General features: G+C 45.9%; 4 protein-coding genes across 6 annotated transcripts; 2 read left to right on the top strand and 2 right to left on the bottom strand.

Moving 5' to 3' along the window:
- The first annotated feature begins 2,107 nt into the window (after positions 1–2,107).
- Positions 2,108–2,961, top strand: LOC120958804 (NADH dehydrogenase [ubiquinone] 1 alpha subcomplex subunit 13). Its single transcript, XM_040381809.2, has 3 exons — positions 2,108–2,323; positions 2,436–2,656; positions 2,725–2,961. Exons 1-3 carry the CDS (start codon positions 2,230–2,232, stop codon positions 2,860–2,862), a joined length of 453 nt encoding a protein of 150 aa, XP_040237743.1. The 5' UTR covers positions 2,108–2,229; the 3' UTR covers positions 2,863–2,961.
- A 425-nt stretch (positions 2,962–3,386) lies between these two features.
- Positions 3,387–6,704, bottom strand: LOC120958159 (CD63 antigen). Of its 3 annotated transcripts, none has more exons than XM_040380753.2 (7): positions 6,431–6,704; positions 4,617–4,707; positions 4,342–4,530; positions 4,059–4,235; positions 3,877–3,979; positions 3,666–3,805; positions 3,387–3,585 (listed from the first exon to the last, which is right to left on the bottom strand). In XM_040380753.2, the coding sequence occupies exons 2-7, from the start codon at positions 4,680–4,682 to the stop codon at positions 3,517–3,519; spliced, it is 744 nt and encodes a 247-aa protein (XP_040236687.1). In that variant the 5' UTR covers positions 4,683–4,707; positions 6,431–6,704; the 3' UTR covers positions 3,387–3,516. The 3 variants fall into 3 exon arrangements, with proteins under 3 accessions (XP_040236687.1, XP_040236688.1, XP_040236690.1); XM_040380754.2 differs by lacking the exon at positions 6,431–6,704 and adding an exon at positions 4,839–4,950; XM_040380756.2 differs by lacking the exon at positions 6,431–6,704 and adding an exon at positions 4,778–4,798.
- A 640-nt stretch (positions 6,705–7,344) lies between these two features.
- On the top strand, positions 7,345–8,506 carry LOC120956367 (YEATS domain-containing protein 4). The gene is made up of 3 exons (XM_040377776.2): positions 7,345–7,523; positions 7,602–8,082; positions 8,172–8,506. The coding sequence occupies exons 1-3, from the start codon at positions 7,476–7,478 to the stop codon at positions 8,333–8,335; spliced, it is 693 nt and encodes a 230-aa protein (XP_040233710.1). The 5' UTR covers positions 7,345–7,475; the 3' UTR covers positions 8,336–8,506.
- LOC120956366 (sialin) lies at positions 8,486–20,355 on the bottom strand. Its single transcript, XM_040377775.2, has 4 exons — positions 19,545–20,355; positions 14,736–14,953; positions 9,638–10,714; positions 8,486–9,546 (listed from the first exon to the last, which is right to left on the bottom strand). Exons 1-4 carry the CDS (start codon positions 19,585–19,587, stop codon positions 9,337–9,339), a joined length of 1,548 nt encoding a protein of 515 aa, XP_040233709.1. The 5' UTR covers positions 19,588–20,355; the 3' UTR covers positions 8,486–9,336.
- Between the last annotated feature and the right edge of the window lie 1,088 nt (positions 20,356–21,443).

Raw genomic sequence — 21,443 nt, 5'->3', positions numbered from 1 at the left:
GGCGCTGATGACTTCGTCCAAAGATGGCGGGGGCACTTCGTCATTGTCATGCTGGCTGTCGTAGGGTTGCTCTCCTCTGCTTCCTGCGTCTGCTCTGGTATCTGCTCCGTTCAGGTGTCTGTCGAAGTAGCACTTCCATCTGTCGATCACCTCTCGCTCGTCCGACAGGATATCTCCCTCCTCACTGCGGCATATAGCGGTCATGGGAGTAAAACCGCTCCGTGCCGCATTCAGCATCCTGTAGAACTTACGAGTTTCCCCCGACTGGGATAGCTGCTGCATGAGTTGCTCGTCCGACTCTTCGAAGCCGCGCCTCTTGTCCTGGAAGAGTAGGGTCTGCTGCCTTCTCAGTCGTCTGTAGTCTTCCACGTTCTGCCGGGTCTCGCGCTGGAGCATGCGGGTCCGCGCGGCGTTCTTCTCGGAGAGTGCTCGCCTGCACTCATCATCAAACCATTCCTTCCTCTGGTTATGGGTCACGCGGCCAATTGTTCGCTCGGCCGTGCTGCTGATGGCTTGCTCCACCATGCGCCAGTGGTCATTGAGAGACATCGCCTCGGTAGTGGTGTCCTCCGGCAGCGCTTCCCCAAGCGCGATTGCGAAGTCCCTCGCCACAACAGCTTGTTTCAGCCGGTCTGTGTTGAGCCTTGGGGTGGGCTGATAGCGCAGTTTGTTGGCCACGCACAGTTTCTGGCGTAACTTAACCATAACCAAAAAATGGTCTGAGTCGACGTTTGCTCCTCTATAGGTCCTTACGTCGATTATGTCCAAGAAGTGCCTTCCATCGATGAGAACGTGGTCGATCTGGGAAAGTGTTTGCTGCGGTGATCTCCAGGTGTAACTGAAGCGAGGTGCGTGCTGGAAGAAGGTGCTGCGAATGTTCATGTGCTTGGAGGAGGCGAAGTTTACGAGCCGAAGCCCGTTGTCGTTGGTCAGCCGGTGGGCACTGAAACTTCCTATCGTCGGTTTAAATGCCTCCTCCCGTCCGACCTGAGCATTAAAATCCCCGATGACAATTTTAACGTCGTGTTGTGGACAGCGGTCGTACTCCCTCTCCAACTGCGTATAATAATTGTCTTTATCGTCATCGGTGCTTCCAAGGTGCGGACTATGCACATTTATGATGCTCAGGTTGAAGAACCTGCCACGAATCCTCAACCTGCACATCCGTTCATTGATCGGCCACCACCCGATCACTCGCTTTCGCATCTCACCTATGACCAGGAACGCCGTACCGAGTTCATGCTTTTCACCACCGCTTTGGTAGATCGTGCAATCGCTACGATAGGGGCGCTCCGTCACTCCTTTCCAGCGCGTCTCCTGAAGTGCTACTATTCCGAAGCCACGGGCCCTCACCTCGTCCGAAAGAATGCGGGTACTTCCGGGTGCTGTGAGAGATCTGCAGTTCCATGTTCCGAGTTTCCAATCGTTTGCCTTGTTCGGTTGCGTGGGTCGGTATCGGTTGGTCCGGTTCGAAATTCTTTGGTTTCCTTTCGTTGCGTTTATGTTTTTCCCAGGGGTGGCTTGCAAGGCCTCTCCCCTAACCTCCAGTCTCGTCGTAGGGCCTACGCATCCTAGCTGATTAAAGTCCCGTAGGATGCCAGGACAGAAGGGGCAACCAGCCGCCCCTAACATGGAGAACAGACGCTGGTCATCCCCCCCCGCTCAATTTAGCCATATAGCCCATCTTCCCAAGGGGTTGGGTTTCCCCGTATACCCAAGCTCAGATATTTGGAGAAATATGTTACCGTTCTGTACGCCGTGGACGTATTGAGTCGGAGTAGGGTATGGAGATCCTATATTAGCCTTCGAGAGGCGTCAGACCATACCCGTATCAGTGCGGTATTGCTACAAACACTGACAACAGAACAGAAGGTTTAATGTATTTATTGTGAATGACTTATTATATTTTGAGAATAGATAAATGAATACAAAAAAAACTCTGTTTGCAATTTACGTTTTCGTGTGGGATTTACAAGATTGCAACGGTTTTCTAAATTTCCTTTCAAAAACACTTATCGATGCCGACGACCGAAAGTGCAAAGTATTCAACTAAGGCCTATAAATTGACACGACAAGCGAATGACGTTAGCCGCGATTGGAACTGACAGCCCCTCGCACCAAAACAAAAATTTCACGATTTTGCTCGGCTTGCGAAAGAACCGTCCTCTGCGGGGATCTGCGGTTCTGTTTTGTTTTTTCGGTAGTAGCAAACTCGCGTGAATATTCAACATGAGCAGCCCCGCCAAATTGCAAGATCTTCCACCGAAGGGTGGCTATCAGAACATCCCCTTCAAGCGCGTGCCGGCGAAAACCTACTTCAAAGGTAGATACAGTTTGCGAAAGTGTCGATTATGTCATCACAACACACTCCTTCCTCCGGGAAGGGATGGGAAAAGCACACAAGCGCTAAATAATTACCCGAATCCTTGTTGCAGGATGGCAAATGATCGCTGGCTATGCCGGCATCTCGACCGTCGGGCTGTTCCTGTACTGGTTGAACGTGAAGGAGAACCACCGGAACGAGATTGAGATGCGTTCGGCGCGAAACGTCATCTATCCGCTGCTGCTTGCCGAGCGCGACCGGGAGTACCTGAAGCAGCTGCGACGAAACCGTGACGAGGAGGCCGAACTGATGAAGAATGTCGAGGGCTGGGAGGTACGATGGGCGCGAGTTGTCGTTTGTATGTCGCTGTGATTCTAATTGTATACAATCTCGCTTCCTAGGTTGGCACGTGGTATGGTGAGCCGGTGTTCAAGACGATCCCGAAGGATAAGTTGGTGGAGCCGACCTTCCAAGAGTTCTACGTCCATACTGATTACAAACATATGGCTCAGCGTTCCGATGTTAAGTTGATGAATTAGGGAACCTTGTCGTTGGCCCTGAGTGTGGTTTGCAATTGTAGAGGAATGCGTTATTAAAAATAAAATCAATTGTCACCTCCGGTGAAAGTCAAAAACGTAGACCCAATGTACCGCCACCCGAGAGCAGGATGTATACGGGGTAAGTAAACGAATATTTTGGTAGCAATAAGGGGATGGAATAAGGAATAATTAATGCAAAGTAACAGTAACTTACGCAACGCAACGCAACGCAGAGTCGGATGCGATCCAATTGGAATCGATTCCGATACGTGGGTGCAGCGAGTTCGGGTCGGGTCGGTCCGCAGTAGGTTTAGTTCGCCGCTTGGGTGTTACTTACCTACTTTGGGTCTGATTTGACCCGAACTCGCTGCACCGACTGGTCAGAATCGTTTATGCAGTCTTGCACCTACTGATCCTATGTACGATATGGATCGACTCCAGCGACTCCGGGTCTCTTACGGATGACTCCGTCCCGGTAGGTGCACCGTTCTTTCATAAAATTAAAGTGACATGACACGTGTATCTATTATCTAGATAACTTGGTTACAGTATATTTCCATGTTTTGCGTGTGTACAATGGATTCTTTCGAAGCAGGAATTCAAACATTTTATGAGTTTAAAAATACACCGTAACACGACAGGACACTTCAATCCTTAATAGCTGCTGACGCCTTGCAATTTGATTTGCTTGGCCAGATAGCATGCAAAGAGAATTCCAAAGAACTAAAATAGAAGAAGAAAAAATGACATAAAACATTATTACTTAAATCTCACACGAGTAAATGGTAGCTTAAGAAGCAAACCTGAATCACTGCCAGTGCTATTCCAGCAGCACCTAGGCTTACGGCGTGTGCCTTGATGAAATCACCGAACGAATCGATACATCCCGTTTTGCGCAGCGTAGCACTGGTGGGATCCGGGCAAGCAACATATCCGACGGCACCTTTTATGAAAAAACAATCATAAAAAAACATTAATCACCATCCTCATGGTTAATGCAAAAATGGTTCATACCCGTCTGCTGCCGGCAGCAGGTCATCGGTAGGAAAGTTTCATTGAATTTCGCCGCATTAGCACGTCCCCAGTCGGAACTGTTGTACACACCGCAGCAATCGAACTGGAATTGGAAAGAAAATATTAGCCCGAGCTTTTGATGCTATAGGAAAATCACCTTCAAATCCTACTCAGATACTCACATCAACCTGAATCTCGTCCCAAACCAGCGTAATGTCACCAGCGTTCTCGCCGCCATAGCTCTTCATCGATGAGTTCAGTGCATTGCTCACGAGTTCGCGAGTGTCATTGCGCAGCACGTACCCACTGATACCGGCCGCCAGTTCCAAAATAAAGATCAAGATCAGCAGGACGGAAAACTGCAAATAACAACAAGCACGGGATGAGCAAAAAAAAAAAAGCGATTACATACAGGGAGGAGAGGCAGCAGACAATTAGCATCCGAACGCAAATGGCGGCTCTTACCGTTAGGGTCATGCAGTAGTTTTCCTTGTAAGCGCCGCAGCACCCGAAAAAGGCAATCACAAAGATGAACGATCCAATCACCACCAGAAAGGTGGGAATGCTGAAGAACTTTGCGTCGAGAATGTCGCGGAAGTTGTGATAAGCGCCTTGCACGGTTAAGCCAACCGCCATTATGATCACACCCGTGATCTAGATAAGAGAGTGAGAGGGGGTAAAAAGAATGCAAAATTAAATTGGTCATTTGGTTGGTGTGGCTTTGTAGTATCTCAACTCACCGCAAAGAAAAAGTTAAACAGAAATAATAAATATTTGATAAAATTTGCACTCGTTGAAAGAGCCATTTTGGTGGGGGTTGGTTAAACAAATCTGAAACGAAATTAATGCCAAAAGAATTGCAATTAGTCTTTCCCCAATGAAAAGAGCAATTTATCTTAACTTGTATTGCATGTAGTAGACATAAAGAACTTATTTCAATCAAAATACATCGCACAAGACACCTTTTTTTCGTCCTTGAAGCCGTCAAGCTAGTCTAGGCTAGTGCAGTTCTCTGTTTGCAGTTCGACGATTGTATTGGCCCTTTGCAAACACCAAGGGCTATTTACTCACAGGTACGTTCGAATTACGCTGTAAGTGGTTCTGCAAATTAGCCAAGTCGAGGCAAGGAAGTTTACTGGCCAATGCGAAAATAAACCCATTCCAACAAAAGATGCTAAAACACGATAAGATAAGAGCGTCTATCGGGGCCGTACTTTCGAGACCTCATATCAATCGAAAAGGCAGAGGAAAAAAAGAATGCACGGCTTACATTCGCTTTCAAGTTGATTAATCTCTTCCGTTATTGTTGAAATTATAAAGGGTGACAAATACCTTTCATACCTGTTTCATGTTTGCATTACTCTAGCGTTTGCCAATTTGCTCTTTTCCGCAGTGAGGAAGAATTTCAATCAAGATTTGCCTGGCCATGATTGTGCACCAGTTTGCCGGCACTTTTTTGTAAAGCTTTACTTAACGGACGGGGTCACGCAAATTCAACGGTGTTGTGGTCACGCTAACGACTGCATTCGCCACCAAGCGCAAACAGAGGACAACTTTCACGTGTGAGATTATTAACTGGGTGGGCAAGTGCGCGCCACCCATTACACCGAACACATCGATTTCAGGGCCAAAAAATCGATCCAAATGAAAGGGGTCTACTACTACTCCTGGGGCCGCATGTTGTACCGGTACTCCTCCGGTGTGTTGTTGTGGAGCTTGTTTTGGGGGAGGACAGTGGTGGGCTGGACTCCACTATCCACCACCACACATCATCAGCATGATAAATTCATGGCTTGCTGTAGTGGTGGGGGGTTTAGACTCGACTGCCCCAAAAAGCCCGCAACTATTATGCTGAGCAAGCCTTGGTGGATTGCTTTCGATTGATACAGTTGGGAGGCGCGCGCGCGGTGGATGTTGTTCTTCTCTTTCTTCTTCCATGCGTTTCGTAACACCTGTAAATTGAGCTTCGCTTTACAGGTAAAAAAAACACAGATGCCTACTTGATTGTTCGCGTTCGCTTTCATCTATTTTGCGTTCTTTTCTCGGTTTGCCTTTTCTGCCTAGCCACACAGCTTGCGCTCGCGGCGCCTGTTCAGCGGAAAGCGTTTCGAATGCTGCGTATAGTGAGGGTGCCGTATGAAAATGAAGAAAAATTTCCCCGAAAATGAGTCATAAACCGAAAGCGCAAAAACGTTGCCAGCAACGTGGCAAATTACACCAACGCGTGTGTTTGAAGGAAATGTTTTCAACAAACGTTTTGCTTGTTCCTCGCCAGCTCAACACCATAATTTAACGCCAAGCTACTATAAGAAGCGAGCTACGGAGTGTTTATGTACTTCAGTTTTATCCATACATATGTATGTATTGTTTGTAGTAAATGAGCCACACACGGGAACACTTTTTTCTTCCAGCTTGTCACCAGCTAAACCACCCGAGGCGTCAGCGCGCGCATTTCTGTGTATGTGAGACCGTGGCTTACTGATAAGATGCGTAGGTGTGTATTTCACTGTGCGGGTGAACTGCAAACCACCGGGCGCAACCGACTCAAACTCACCCCGTAGCAGAATAATTCCTTTCACGATAATACACACAGAGCTTCTTTCCTCGTGCTTTTCTTTCCAAATCTTCCACAAGAACACGTGTTTCTTTACTACGCAAAAAACAGAACCTCACAAGCACGCACACGAACGACAGTGCCGGTCACTCTCACATGTACTAGGAGACTACTACCAAGATCTACAGCAATCGATTCACTTGCGCCACACGACGACGACCAGCCCGATGCGCACCGCACGAGCGATAAAATGGGAATGCGAGCTGAAAATTACATGCAACAGAGCGCGTTCGGGCATAACAAACCTGCCGGCGTCGATGTGGTTTACACACATCTACACAGGCTTTGCCTACGCTGTTGCATGTGATAATATCGATCGATGACGAATGGCACTTGAAATAGTCGGTCGGTCGCTACGTGTGTTCCGGAAGCGTTTTGCGGGGGAAAGGAGCAGCTGCACGCGGTGGCAATAGGTTACGGCATTCAATCATAATTGAATCTCGGCGGTTTAGTAAATTCGTAATGAATGCATTGCCTTTAAAAAGAATATTATTTCTTTGTACATTAGATATAAAAATACAATAACGCAATATATTTACACGTACGATATACACTAACCTACGGGGGCGCAGTTTGTTTGTAAACAATGAATAATTTGGATGGTATATACTAATTCATCTTGCAAATGCTATTGCTATAAGTCGTGCTAATGGACGGTTTCGACGATAAACAAACACTTGCCCTATTGTAATATTTCAATCAATTATTTTCCAGGAAATTAGCATTACATAGTTCCACAAAAAGTGGTCTTTTCGTGAGAATTTAACAACTGCTTTTGAAGTTCTCTTTTATTTGTAAGCTAAAAGAGAATTTCAACTTCCCTTTTTATGTGGCTTGCTGAAATGTCAATCTTTTGACAGCTGCCGGTATCGAATTTTGTTTACAAACAACTTTTGTCAGGGTACAAGCTCGCCCTTTCGCTTACAATTTGTGTAAAAATCACAATTTGCTTTGGTTTTCTCGAGTTTAAGCTAACGCCCTCAACATGAACATGCTAACGCACTTCGGTCCCGACTCGGGGGGCCGGGTTAAGGTAAGGAACGACTCCGCTCTGCTCATTACCCGCATCGCTCCTTATGCATTCTCTCCTTCCCGTGCTGTCCTCCTCAAGGGGCTGACGATAGTGAAACCGGTGGTGTACGGCAATGTGGCCCGTTCGTTTGGCAAGAAGCGGGAAGAGGACGGGCACACGCACCAGTGGACGGTGTACGTGAAGCCGTACCACAACGAGGATATGCAGTCGTACGTGAAGAAGATACACTTCAAGCTGCACGAAAGCTACGCCAACCCGAACCGCATCATCACGAAGCCCCCGTACGAGGTGACCGAGACGGGCTGGGGCGAGTTCGAGATTGTGATCAAAATCCACTTCCACGATCCGACCGAGCGGCCCGTCACGATGTACCACATCCTGAAGCTGTTCCAGTCGCCCGTCCTGGACGGGGAGGTTTCGACGCAGATCGAGGGCAAGAAGGGTCTGGTGTCGGAGCAGTACGAAGAGCTGGTGTTTCAGGAACCGACCCAGCTGATGCAGCAGCAGCTGACGAATGTGAAACCGGTCACTACCGGCAGCTGGAAGCATGATACGGATTGTAAGCGTCATGCGTTAGCGCAGATCGAGAGAGGGTGAGGGGGACTCACGCTTGTCTAACGGGTTGCCAATTATCAATCTTCTTTGCAGTTGAGGAAAAGCAGCGGCAAGCGTTGGAAAACATAATCGACACCAAGGCGAAGGTAATATCGGAAATTGCACTACTGAAGGAGAAGCTGAAGCTGGCGCGGGAAACGATTGCCAAGTTCAAGACGGAAATGTCCAAGGTTCAGGGACAGCAAGCAGCAGCCTGAGCAATCTCGAGAACTAGTAGCGTAAGTTTTTTTTCACAGTATCAGTCATTTTAAGAGTACACTAACAATTAAGGGAATTTTTCGACTGTATAATAAACGACAACATGAAGAAGAAATGGTGAAAAATATCAAAGACAAACGAACATAAAGTACAGTATTTGTATGATTTTATTTTACTTTTCTTGTCTTATCATCATGAAGTAACTAACATCGTGTGGGTTGTTTCTATATATGCCCTAAAGCAGGATGCAGCTAATATACTTTCATGCCTTCATTCTATCTAATTTTGTTCTCTGTTCCAAGTTCCACTGATCCGCCGCTCATCATAATTCACTCCAAATTTTGCAATAGACGATGAATTATTTAGTAAAGCTGTGATTTTTACAACACACACACATTCTGTCAAGGCGGGTTTGTTCGCATGTGAATGAGCAGTTCTAACTCGACAGGCTGTGTTTCAATTAAATGCCATTCAGTTTAAAGATGGGTGGTAAATATTTCAGCTCCATTCACGATTTCCTAAAATATTTAAAAACAATCGTATTACGAGAACACATTGGCTGCTATCAGAACAGTGGTTCCCTGTAAAATATTAGCCATAAACGGGGAAAGAGAGAGTGAGAGTTTTGTTTTGTTGCACGCAAATTGCTTATCTTTGTGTGTACTGGCCTTCTCCGCTCGCATCGCTTCAAGCCATCGAGTCTTTCTTTAATCGATAAATGAAATAAACTTAGCTAATTCTAACCATAAGTACACGATTGCTTTTCGGTAAGAATATTAAAATAGAGAGTGGGTACCATTTTCCACAGGCCTACTACGGTAATTGACCGATCAACCGATCGAAAACGAACAAAACACAAGAAGTGATAAGATGGAGATGGAGATATGGAGCGCTACCCCATCAATATCGTACATGAAAGCTAAAAGTGTGTTGCGCCAGCCCTTGTCCCTGCTGTCCCTGCTGTTTGTAGTCTTGTGTTGTGTTTCGCTTCCGACTGCAATTACTGATCTTGGCCGTTGTAGCTCTGTTTCGATTCCTTCGTGTTCAGCGGTGTGGCTTCCGCTTCGGCCGCTTCGATCGAGCTGGCCGGCTTGTCGCCCTTGTTCCATGGTTGCTCTTCGCCCGAAGCCAGCAGCAAATAGGCAACGATCTCCACCACGTACAGAGCGATCGTTACGAAGAAGATAACCCGCCAAGCGCCAATCGTTTGCTGCAACAAAAAAAAAAAGAAAAGGTTAAAATGTTAGTTGTATAGGCAATTTTGCAATGAATGCATGCTCCTCCCCCTGCTGCCGACTTACATTTCCGTGCGTAATCTGTCCAACGAAGATGGGCACAATGATGCCGGAGAGCGTGGCGGCCGTGTTCGTAATCGCCATCAGTGTGCCGGCATAGTTCGGTGCAATGTCGATGTGGTTCGAGAGCAGCCCACAGAACATGCCACCGATCGCGGTAATGCCGATCGTCATCAGTGCCACGGCCAGGCCGCGCTGGCAGCCGATGTAGCAGAGCGCCAGCAGACAGCCCATCGGCACGGCGGACGCAATGAAGGTGGCCGTTTTGCGCGCAATCGTCGTCGTGATCTTGCCCCGGGAGCGCAGTGCATCCAGCGTCTTGCTGAGCGCCATGCTGAAGAACCACATCGTCAGGAAGGGGATGGCGGTCACGACCGCATTCTCCTTGATGTTGAACTGCAGCACCTGCTTCATGTAGAACGGCAGCTCGATCAGCAGCATGTACCAGCCCCAGTTGTTGCACATGTGCGCAATCAGGATGCCATAGAACGGGGCGGACGTGAACACCTTGCGCCACGGTACCGGTGGTTTCGGCTCGTTGTGCGCACTGGCCGCGCCCGTGCCGAGCGACGTGGTGATGAGATCACGCTCCTCCTGGCTAATCAACGCCTGCTTGGTGGGTGTATCCTGGATCAGCCACAGCCACAGCACCATCCACAGGCAGCTGAGACCGCCCATCACGTAGAACACGGACTCCCAGCCGAGCGTGCCGGCCAGCACGCCCGCCATCAGCATCGAGATGACCGTGCCGAGGGCAGTGCCGGCGTACACGATCGCCGACATGACGCTGCGCTCGTTCGGCGGCGCCCAGGACGCCAGCATCACGTGCATGGCCGGGAAGGTGACACCTCCCCCGATGCCTTCGCCGATGCGCATCACGATCATCGCGACGTAGTGCATCTTGGCCGCGACGGGCGTCAGCAGCGTGCAGACCACGTTGATCAGCACGGAAAAGAACATGACCCAGCGGGCGGAGAACGATTCGGCGACGCGGGCACCGGGCACCTGGGACACCAGGTAGCCCCAGAAGTAGCAGCTCAGGATGATGCCCTGCACCGGTTCGCTCCAGATGAATGGTCCATCCTGGAATGGAAGGGGAAGAGGCAGAGATAATTAGAAAAATCGAACGTGAAAGTACACTGTATGGGAATTTTATACCGAAACACGTAAAGCTATTGGTAAAGGATTCCAATGGGAAGGAGCGAAGGCAACAAACGTTTAACGATCATTTTGATTATGATTCCAACCGATCGTTTCCACTTTTTTTCTCCTACAAACATTTAAAATAAGCCATTCCTCTTCATCTGCCAGAGCGATCGTTTGAATGAAAGTGAAACCAATTAACTTCCTCCACTCGCTTCCTCGCAGACGATCGAGCTGAAGATCATCAAAACCAAAGAGGAGCAACAACGTAACGGGAGCCGGGGCGTCGTGTTCGCATCGTTCTTCATCATTCTTTCGTTCGTAACACAATATAAAACCAAGCGAACGAAGGCGCGTGTGCAAATAACAGCTGTTATGCTTCTTTTTTCTCCCTCCAATACCGCGACCGACAACCCGCTGCGGCTTGTATCTTCAATTGATTGGCGCTTCGGACAGCGGGTTGTAATGTGCGCCACACGCACAAGTGTTGGCAGCGTTTTGTTTTGCTTCTTTTCGGGAGCATGGGACTGCGAACACCATGGTGAGGGTTATTTTTATTTATTTTGAGAGGGCACTGGGACGATTGTTTCGATTAATCTGTATCTGCTGTTCGGGGACAGCAGCATCTCCCCCAATTCGGTTGATTGAAATGTGGCGCTACTGCTCGATAAATTGTCCACTTCTGTGTACTCATCTTCGCTGAGGTCTTGGGATGGTTTAAAAAGCCTCGCTTTGGGGGTCATGGTGCGCTGATGGTTTTGCTTGTTGGTCAGAGTCAGTGTCACGCGTTCCATCGATGGTGATGGTGAAGATAGTCCAAGTTGAAACAAAAAAAAAAAGGAGATGGGACACGATCACTCTGTCGTCAAGTGTGCTTTCCATCTTGTCCCACTGTTCAATTGATACGGTATCTGGTTTGCTGCAAGGGTTGGTGTTGTGCAAATTGCTGCTATCAAGGAGGGGTTGTAAATTGATACTATTCGGAGCGATTGGCATTCGCGAAAAAGAATCGCTCTTTAATAAGGTCGACGCATTATTCGTTCGAGTTTATGGAGTGGTTGATGCATTCGAAATCATAAGTACTGACGATGTTTTAAGTTCATTAAAATCATAGCTACATTTAACAATTCCCTTGACTATCACGATCAATTTACAGTCGTTGTTCAGACCTAATTTTGGCTCTAAGGCATACATTTTTTTCTCTAAAGCACCTACTTTTATCTGTAAGTCATCAGTTTTTGACTCTTACTGAAATCATGTTAATGTTTTAAGATAGTTGAGCAGATTTTTAACATTTTTTTATAAATCACACAAAACATATAAAAACCGTGTAATTTGATTGTTTTTTGAGAAAAAAATAATAAAATTTTATTATTCCTAAAGCTAAGTTTGCATCTGAAAATACATGCCAATTTTTTCACTCTTCAAAAAATAATTAAAACTTCCAAAATTGGTAAAACAATTGTTTTACTTTAAATTCTATCAATGAAATTATTCTTTTCTTCCAATAATTCCAGAACACACAGTTTCAGAAATTACGTTAAATTTTGTAAATAAATTGATTGACTAACAGTCAAAATTGATGCTTTACAGACAAAAATTAATGCACATTGTCGAAATTGGTGCCTTTGAGACAAAAATAGGTGAGTTAAGGCCGGGCTACATTGATCGTACTCCGTAGTGTAATTTTTGTGAACGCGTACGCCATCTAGCGGCGGCGGGTTGAAGTTAGAGGCTGGTATAATTTATCTGTCAAAAAACGTTTTGGGTCGAGGAGGCTATAATTTTACCCAATGATGCATATATATTGGAAGATGGGGAAAAATGTTGACCAGCGCTTTGTATGAATGACGATTTGTCCAACAACAACAATTAACGGCCTACTTTGTTGCAATTTATGGATGTTTATCAAAATTTCAAACGGCAAACAGGTAGCCTGGTGGAAAATTGATGGGACACCAAGCATGAATAATTTTGGCACTTAAATTATACCCACATCTAGCTTGCGCTGGTCGCCGCCAGATGCGCTAGTGAATATAAAAATTACACTTGCGAGTACGATCAATGTAGCCCGGCCTTTAGAGTCAAAATTGAAAGGCAACGACTGTAAAGGCCGGGCTACATTGATCGTACTCGCAAGCGTAATTTTGATTTTCACTAGCGCATCTGGCGGCGACTGGTGGAAGCTATTTTTGGTAATCCAAGGAATGGTCATGCCGGATCTCAAAATTAAGTAGTTTTTCCATCGTTTTCCATTGCAAAAATGGATGCAATGCGTGCAAAACATGTGTATCTACGTTTTACAAACCTTTCTCCTCCGTTTTTAGTAAAAAAACATGGAAAAATAACGTATTTTCTGAAGCGGCTCCAAATTGTTTGGCAAAATGCTTCGGTCAGCCGCCGCCAGATGCGCTAGTGAAAATCAAAATTACGCTTGCGAGTACGATCAATGTAGCCCGGCCTTAATGCATTTCAAACGAGTATTCTTCGTGTTGAAAGGTCTATTTAGTGAACAATGTGAAAGAGAACGTAAAAGGTTCTTAGATTTGTCATTATATTTTGCATTTTATTTTATTGAAATATTGAAGAATAATGTAAAATATCAAGGCCGGGCTACATTGATCGTACTCGCAAGTGTGATTTTTATTTTCACTAGCGCATCTGGCGGCGACCAGCGCAAGCTAGATGTCTGTATAATTTATGTGTCAAAATTATTCATACTTGGTGTCTCATCAAGTTTCGACCAGGCTACTTGTATGCCGTTTTAAATGTTGATAAACGCCTACAAATTGGAACAAAGCAAGCCGTTAATTGTTGTTGGTGGACAAATCGTCATTCATACAAAGCGCTGGGCAACATTTTTCCCCATCTTCCAATATATATGCATCATTGGGTAAAATTATAGCCTCCTCGACCCAAAACGTTTTTTGACAGATAAATTATACCAGCATGTAGCTTCAACCCGCCACCGCTAGATGGCGTACGCGTTCACAAAAATTACACTACGGAGTACGATCAATGTAGCCCGGCCTTCAGACATGTATCAATATTGTAAAATATTGTCAAAAATCAGAAGAAAGAAGAAACGTGTAACACAAAAGCAAGAATATTATATTATTCAAATATTTAGACTAAATTTATACACAAAAATATAATTATTCATTAATTTGCACTAATTATCAAACAGCGTTCAATGTGAAATTTTGTATGCCGAGCGGGGTATAACGAAAAACTATGTTAAATGTATTACTTTGGTAGAGAGAACGTTGCAGTATGGTTGAAAAATTGAATGAACATCAACAAGAAATATTTCACGATCACTTTCAATATTCAAAATGTTCTCTAGTTCTAATGCAGAAGGATGTTAGAAGAAGCTAATCGGTCGTAGTGGTCGGTCAAACCATTATAGACACTCATGGCACGTGCTGATCGAGTGGGAACATAGGTCGTAGAGGTCGTACGTACGACGGGTAGAAACATAAAGAGGGATAGTTGAGAGCAGAAGCATATGTGATGAGGCCCAGAAGAAGAGAGGCAATAGACGACCCTCGAGATACTGAAGAAACCCAGAATAAGTCAACATCTATCTTAGGGGCAGCCGCGAGGTAGTGATCTATTGCCCTTCAGCTTTCTTATTACAATTCTGGTGAACGCTTGTTGGAACCGCTCGGTACGCCTCGGCCTGCACTTAGGCAGTAGGAATCCAGCGTACGGAGCAATATGCGAACGTTGTTCTCACTGTTGCACAATATATAGTTTTGAGACATGGAAGCTTTGCTAAAAAAATTATGATCCAAATGGATGGAGAAAGTTAAACCACAGTCCAACCAGACACCAATAACCTTGATCATATAGCACCTTCGCACGATCACCAAATGGACCTCTTTGGTAGGAATGTCACTCAAATCAATTATTCTGTACGGCAATAAATAGGAGGGCCCAATTTCTTTGTCAAACTTACCTCGACCGCTTCGGTTGAGTTGCTTCCCTGGCAGACGGGTTCCGCGTTAACCTGGTGGTGCTGTTCGTTCGCCCCGACCGCCGACGCAGCGTTGTGGGCAAGGGCCGAATGGTTCAGCATCGCCACCATCGCCACGCTCAGATTCACCTTCAGCCCATAAATGATCGCCATCGCGATCGAGCCGAGCACGGCCAGAATGTAGCGGGCTGGGATGAGTGCTAGAAAACGTGTTTGAAACGCACAAAATAGAAAAAAAGGAACAAATTTAATAATAAAGCTTCAAAATGTTTATGCGCTGAAATTCCTCGAACATATAAGCGTACGCGTAAAGGGCTACGGTTCGACGACCCATGAACGCGAACCAAAAAGAAACAACAGACAACATACCCTTCTACCCAACTAACAAACAACAAAGAGACAATTAAATTTTTACCAAACCCTTACACTTTTTTTTGACCAGCCAAGCACAAAGCGTGCGCGCGCGTGCCAGAGTGATCCTCCTAACATTGGTTGGCCCATTTCTCTTGCCCTTTCTACATGGATCGAGAAGAGTGGGGGAGCAGAGATCCGGCAAAAGAGATCGGTGATTGTGCCACACCATGGCCACCACTGTAAATCAGTCACACTTTGACACAGTCGAACGCAAAAATGGACAAACGCTGTGAAACAATGGAGTAAGGCATGGGACCCCACATAACCCCGCGCTCCCTCCCTCAGAAGTGCATCGATCCAGAACCGGACGACTACTGTTGCCTCCCGGTTGCATCTTTTCGCTTCCGCTGGCGGGTGGCGGGTTTTTGATTTGTTTTTCCGTCACAAGGCCCATATTCTGACGAGGCTACAAACGGTTACATTTGCTACACACGTCCGGAAGGGGGAGAACAGCGGAGTAAAAGCAACGCCTACAATAAACGAATCGTTCGCCACGACATCCGGGGCCTGGTCAGGGAAGGGAATTTCTCTTTCTTGCTTACGTCTTCATCTACGCGAAAAGCTTGCTAAGGTTAGTGCCAAAGGTTTGCTGGTAAAATGCAAATCTGGGGTGCAACTTCTCGTCATCGGAGGGGCCTTTTGCATTTGCTTTACTCCAAGATGGGGGTCGGGCAAACACACAAACACCACAGAAACGGTAGCTCCACCGGTTCATCGATCAGCGAGAAAACGTTTCCTCTTGGTTTTGGGCATAAGCATGGTTTGTCGTCTTCGATTCTGTGGAGGAGAAACGGGAGTTTTAGGGAGTGGCAGAGCCCAGACATCCGCCAGACCGTTACGCTACAAGGGATTCTTTATATATTACAAAATTGTACGGCTCACCGTATGCCTGTATAGCCATTGTCGCTTAATTTAAGTCACCAATTTTTGCCTCGTTTTATTAATCTTTGTCTCAAAGGGAACAATTTTCAAGCTGTAAGTCAATCGCTTTGTGGTTCAATTTAATTCCAATTATTAAAATAATTTAATGAACAGATATTAACATAGTACGATTATTATTTCAATTTTGATAATTATATATTGGTTCTTCTAAATTGGCTTGTATGTTCAGGCATATTACAATGCCTTGACCCTTTATTAAATTTAACTAGATTTTCCGCACACAAAAACATCTAAATAACAGTATATTTAAAAAAATACATAACAGGTGTGTTAAATCCGCTCAAATACCTTGTAAATTCTGGCATAATTTCTGTAAACCGTACAAATGGTTAACTTACAGACAAAAATAGGAGCGTTGGAGGCAAACATTGATGCAAACTGACAAAATTTGATGCATTACAATCAAAATTTAGTAGAAACGACTATACATTATTCTGATAAACCGCGTTTTAACTAAATTGTAAGCCAATTATCACGTAACATTAAACTATTAAAAAAAGCGTTCACTTTTGACTTCCGACAGTTTGTATTATTCAATAACAAATATTAAAACAATTAAAATGTACACATTTCAATGATTGATTGCAAATTGATGCACAACATTCTAACATCAACTGTCCGATCGATCATCGTTTAGCCATTGAAACATTGAAACAATGCATGAAGATCGTGAATATTCCCATCGTAAATCGCAGTAAAATAGCTTCAAACAGTACACAGCAAAAGCTTTTCATCTGCCGCCGCAATAAGGTAGAAGCAGCACATCTATGTGCAGGAATGCAGGCGCATCGGTTTTCCGACCACTTTTTGGCGGGAAATTCAATTGCACCTTCGTGTAGTGTGTTAGTGGCGGGAAACAATTTTTCCCATGGTGACGGCGACGACGACGACGACCTCTGTCGTCTGTTGGTCTGTTTTCCACCTGTTGGTCTATTTGCATCACAACCGACCTGTGTGTATGTGTATGCGTTCTTCTGAAGGAGACCGGCACAAACATTGGCGTGTGCATCGGTACAGTAGTGAGAATATTCTCTTCTCACGCGAAAGGTAGGCCGTGAACGCCGGCTTTTTGGCGCACGCACCAACACACCACCACGTGGGAAGAACGCGCGAAGGATATCTCAATGTCAAAAGCAAACGCACACTTTTCTCCCCCACCTTTTTTGTTCCCTTTCTGTAAGTGTCCCTTCGACAAAGGAATGTAAAAAAACGACGCTCCAATTGGAATGGTTTTCTTCCAATTGGAATACAGAGCTCGTGGCACTTTAAACTGCACTCAAACATTGCGGTTTGCGCAAAAAGAAAAACATCGCCACAAGTGTGACCCCAATAGCACCCGACAGACTTGTCTGCAAAACTCCTACACACACACACACACCGCATCCTGGCCTCTCATGCACACGGTGAGATTGTTCGCATTTTCCCGCATCATCTTCCTAACGTTTTCCAACGCTGCTTCGCGCCATGCGTCGCGACCTGGGAGTAGTAGCAGCACGCCCGTGTGTCCTCTAGCTGACCTTTCTGTCGCACCGAATTGGAGAGCGAGTTAACCCGAAGCAGGGGTGCAATGGGGATGGGTGCCTGAATGAGTAATTCTTGCCCAGGATTGCGTGTTCTTTGCATCGTTGCCCATCATTATCTGCAAACAAAACAGATGATTTTGCTGTTTGACAAACATTAATTGAGAGACATTTTCTTCCAAAAGTCACCTGCATTGTACTCGACCATCTCGACACCATCGAGTTTTGATAAGAGGCAAGACAACGTGTTTCGAATTTTTAAAATTCCCCGTTTCTTGGCAATGAATTCTTGCGCCATTCTCTTTCGTCTCTTCCTTCACAACGAATGTCTATTTTAAAACTTTGCTCGACATTTTGCTAAATAATGCTCCCGTCAAAATAAACAAACATTTGCGTTCATTACGAAGGCTGGTCGAGGTTTCTTTATCAGCAATTATCAAGCGATTGATGAGCCGTGCCCCTGACAAAACATTAATCAACACCCCCACAGCAAACACACACAATTGCATCAATCGATATACACCATGGCCTACTGATGTGTGGTCCCCTGTTTTGACTGACATGTCCCAACAGCATCTCTTTAGCAACCGGTGTCTGAAGAGCAAATTGCTTCAAATTCCTCAACCAACCCACCCCAAAAGCATGTGATTGGAATAAGGATTAAAATCGGGTTTAAAGTTGTACCAACATATTCGGGACCTTCTTTCTTCTTAAATTCGGCTCCCGACCATAGACACATTCTGGTCCTACTTGCTGTGGAAGACAGAAGACGGTCGCAACCTTGTAGAAGCTGTGGAAGTTAAAATACACACAACCCTCTCTATCGTCTGTCAAATAGCGACCATCGGGCTTTGGGGGAACAAATATCTCGTAGCTTCTATTTCCAGCTTCTCTCCGTTCCGAAGGATCCCTCGACAGCATCACGCACCGCACCGCACGCAACGCACCTCGTTCATTTGAAGACACCAGAGGAAGAAGAGGAATTGCCGTTGTGATGAGAATCATTCTCAAGTGCATAAATTAAATCCGCTGCTTCTTTGCGACGATTGCGCCACGCCTCTCTCGCTGGTGTGATGACTTCGATTTCACGTTCGGGATAAATGCGTGCGACCGTGGCCGACTGTGTCTTTTACCAGACAAAATAGACGATACAGAGGTGGTGTCTTCAAAAGAGCAAGTGCGAGGGATTAAATCTCCCCCGACATTGATTTCACCCCTCGTGGTCGTCGAGCGACAGAAACGCATCCAAGCAGGCGAGGCAACATGAGGACACCGCAGCAGCAGCATCAGCAGTAGCAACCGTATTCCACACGGTGGTTTAAATTTAGTTCAACGAAACCTGAATACTGCTCTCTCTCTGTGGATTGATACAGAAGCGGCACCCAGCGTGAAAGTGTGTGCTTTGCGTTCGTATGGAAGAGTTTGGCGAAGATGAAATCGGAAATAGGAATATTATCAGGGTGACGACCAAGCAAAGGCAAAAAGGGATCAGTGGAATTGTACTCTCGGGGTCTGCGGTTGGCTGTAGCGCTGTGAAAACCCACCGCACGACCAAACGACATCCGTGGGATGGGAAAGTGTTTCCTCCTCCGCAACTGGACCGAACGGTCTTTGGACTGCATCCCTCTTTGTACGCCTCTTCGATGTCCCACGCGGCATCCACACTTGGGGCACAACATATCCTTCTGCACGCGAATATTGAGAAATCAGAACATTCCAGATGTATCCCCGACCCGCGATGCTGCTTTACACACAGGATGGTACATCACAGTAAGCGGCGCCCACACATTTCCCACTATCCATATTGAAACGACCCAGACACGCTTCACCATATGGTGCCCAAGCTACCCTGCCATGGCAGCGGCACTTGCGATAACAGCATCTTTGAAGGCCTTTAGCCCATCCGAATACTTACATCCTAAAACATTGCCCTTCGCTGGCACGGTTTGATCGCCCATGATGATAGATTTTCCGTAAATATCGTTCCGCTTCTTATCGTTTCTTTCTTCACTTCACAACGCTAACTCACGCTCGTGAGGGATCTCCTTTTCACACACACAAACACACACGCAGTGCACACGTGTGATACGTGTGTCCCTTTACACTGCACAACACTCTCAAGTTGTGTGGTACACAGTTTGGGGATAAGAACCCACCACACGCTACGTTTGACTTCACGCAGCAGGCACAGTACAGTTTTTGTGGTCCGACTCCCGGCCCGGTCGTTCGATGAATGAGCCAGCGAAGGCAAACGCTACGCAAACGGTTCGCGCGCGCACACACCATGCGGAATCCAGCGAGACGCGAGAACGAGTTTTCCGTTCGTTCGGCGCTTTCACCAACACTAACGCACGCACACGCAGCAAAGGCAAACACACCACCAGGACCAGCGAGATGGATGAAAACGGTCAAACGGGGTTACGATAAGATTCCTACGGGGGTTTGATAGCTAGAATCGATATCTCCTTTTCTGATTGGAATAGCTAAATGGCTACACGCGTTATTTCTAATTACTACCTTCACTTCTTCACTTTTCTTTACTTTCGTTAAACCGCGATGTGTTTAGTTTGAAATTCGCCGCCACCCTCACGCACACGCACACACACAGTCGCACGCTATTGAGAGTTTTGTTTTCTATGTACTGCGCACACGCTGCCGCGCTTTTATCTCTTCGCTTCTCTTGCAGCTCGAAGAAGAAAACAACCGGCACCGGGGGACCGTCTTAGCATTAGCCTTTCTTGCCGTGTTTTGTTGTTCTACCCTTTTCTATCGAAATGTATGGATTATGGGCCATAGGCGAAGACGCCGACACAAACGGAACAGAGACGATGTAATGTGGCCGAACTCGGAACGCTTGTTATGGGGTTCGATTGCCACGCTTCTGTCATTAGAGCGTGTCTGTGTGTTGTGTGCCTTCTTTATTTTTTGGGAGGGAAATAGAAGGGCACGTCGCTTGAAAACGATATTTGTCTTTTTCGTTACGAGTGTGATGTGAATAGTTAATTCGTTTCACCGATGTATGCTAATATGGTTGAGAGCACACTCCTCATAACTGTTGCACTCTATCGGCGAAATTGTTCTCGATGCGATTGGTGTTAGCAGAATCATTGAAATTTGCAGCATTATGCAACACACCCGGGACGATTGGGAGAAAGCAAGATTCAATGCAATGATTGAATTTCATCATTCTCGTGCAATATCTTTCGCCGTGCTGATTGACACGAACGCAACGGTTTGCGTCAGCGTTGAGTAAACCATTAGAGCCTTGCGGTCGCCTTTGTGTTGATAGAGTGCACGTTTTAATTTTGAAGATTTTTGAAAAGAAAAATATTTTCTAATTGACTTGTAATAACTCTGAGCGAACCGCAGGCGTTCGGCGTTTGCTTATCACCAGTAAGGATGAAATTGGTTAATCAAATTGAACAGCACCACACCAATTCTGGTTACTATCACCCCGAACGAACGATACATTTGATAAGGTGCGGCCTGATATGTTGAGCACTGGAGCACCTGAAAGGGTCAGCATGTTGCGCTTCGGTGCAGCCCTGGTAAAGAAGGTAAATATTGATCTTAACGCGTTTGTATATTTGAAGAAGAAGAGAGAAACACGTCCGTACTTACCTGAAACACGCCGAACGCTTCGGTTGCCGAATTTGTTCCACATTTTTCGGATATCGGGAAATTGTTATTGATATCGTTTAATGAGGTTTTAACTTCTTCTTTCGTTGCTGTGAAATCGGAAAAGGTAAATACTTGTTCCATGTTTACCACTTCCATTTTTGTAGAGGTGGAACATACCTGCAAGCAGCAAGAT

Source organism: Anopheles coluzzii, chromosome 3 (genome assembly GCF_943734685.1).
Source record: "Anopheles coluzzii chromosome 3, AcolN3, whole genome shotgun sequence".
Lineage (NCBI taxonomy): Eukaryota > Metazoa > Arthropoda > Insecta > Diptera > Culicidae > Anopheles > Anopheles coluzzii.
This window is presented reverse-complemented; position numbering and strand designations above follow the sequence as displayed.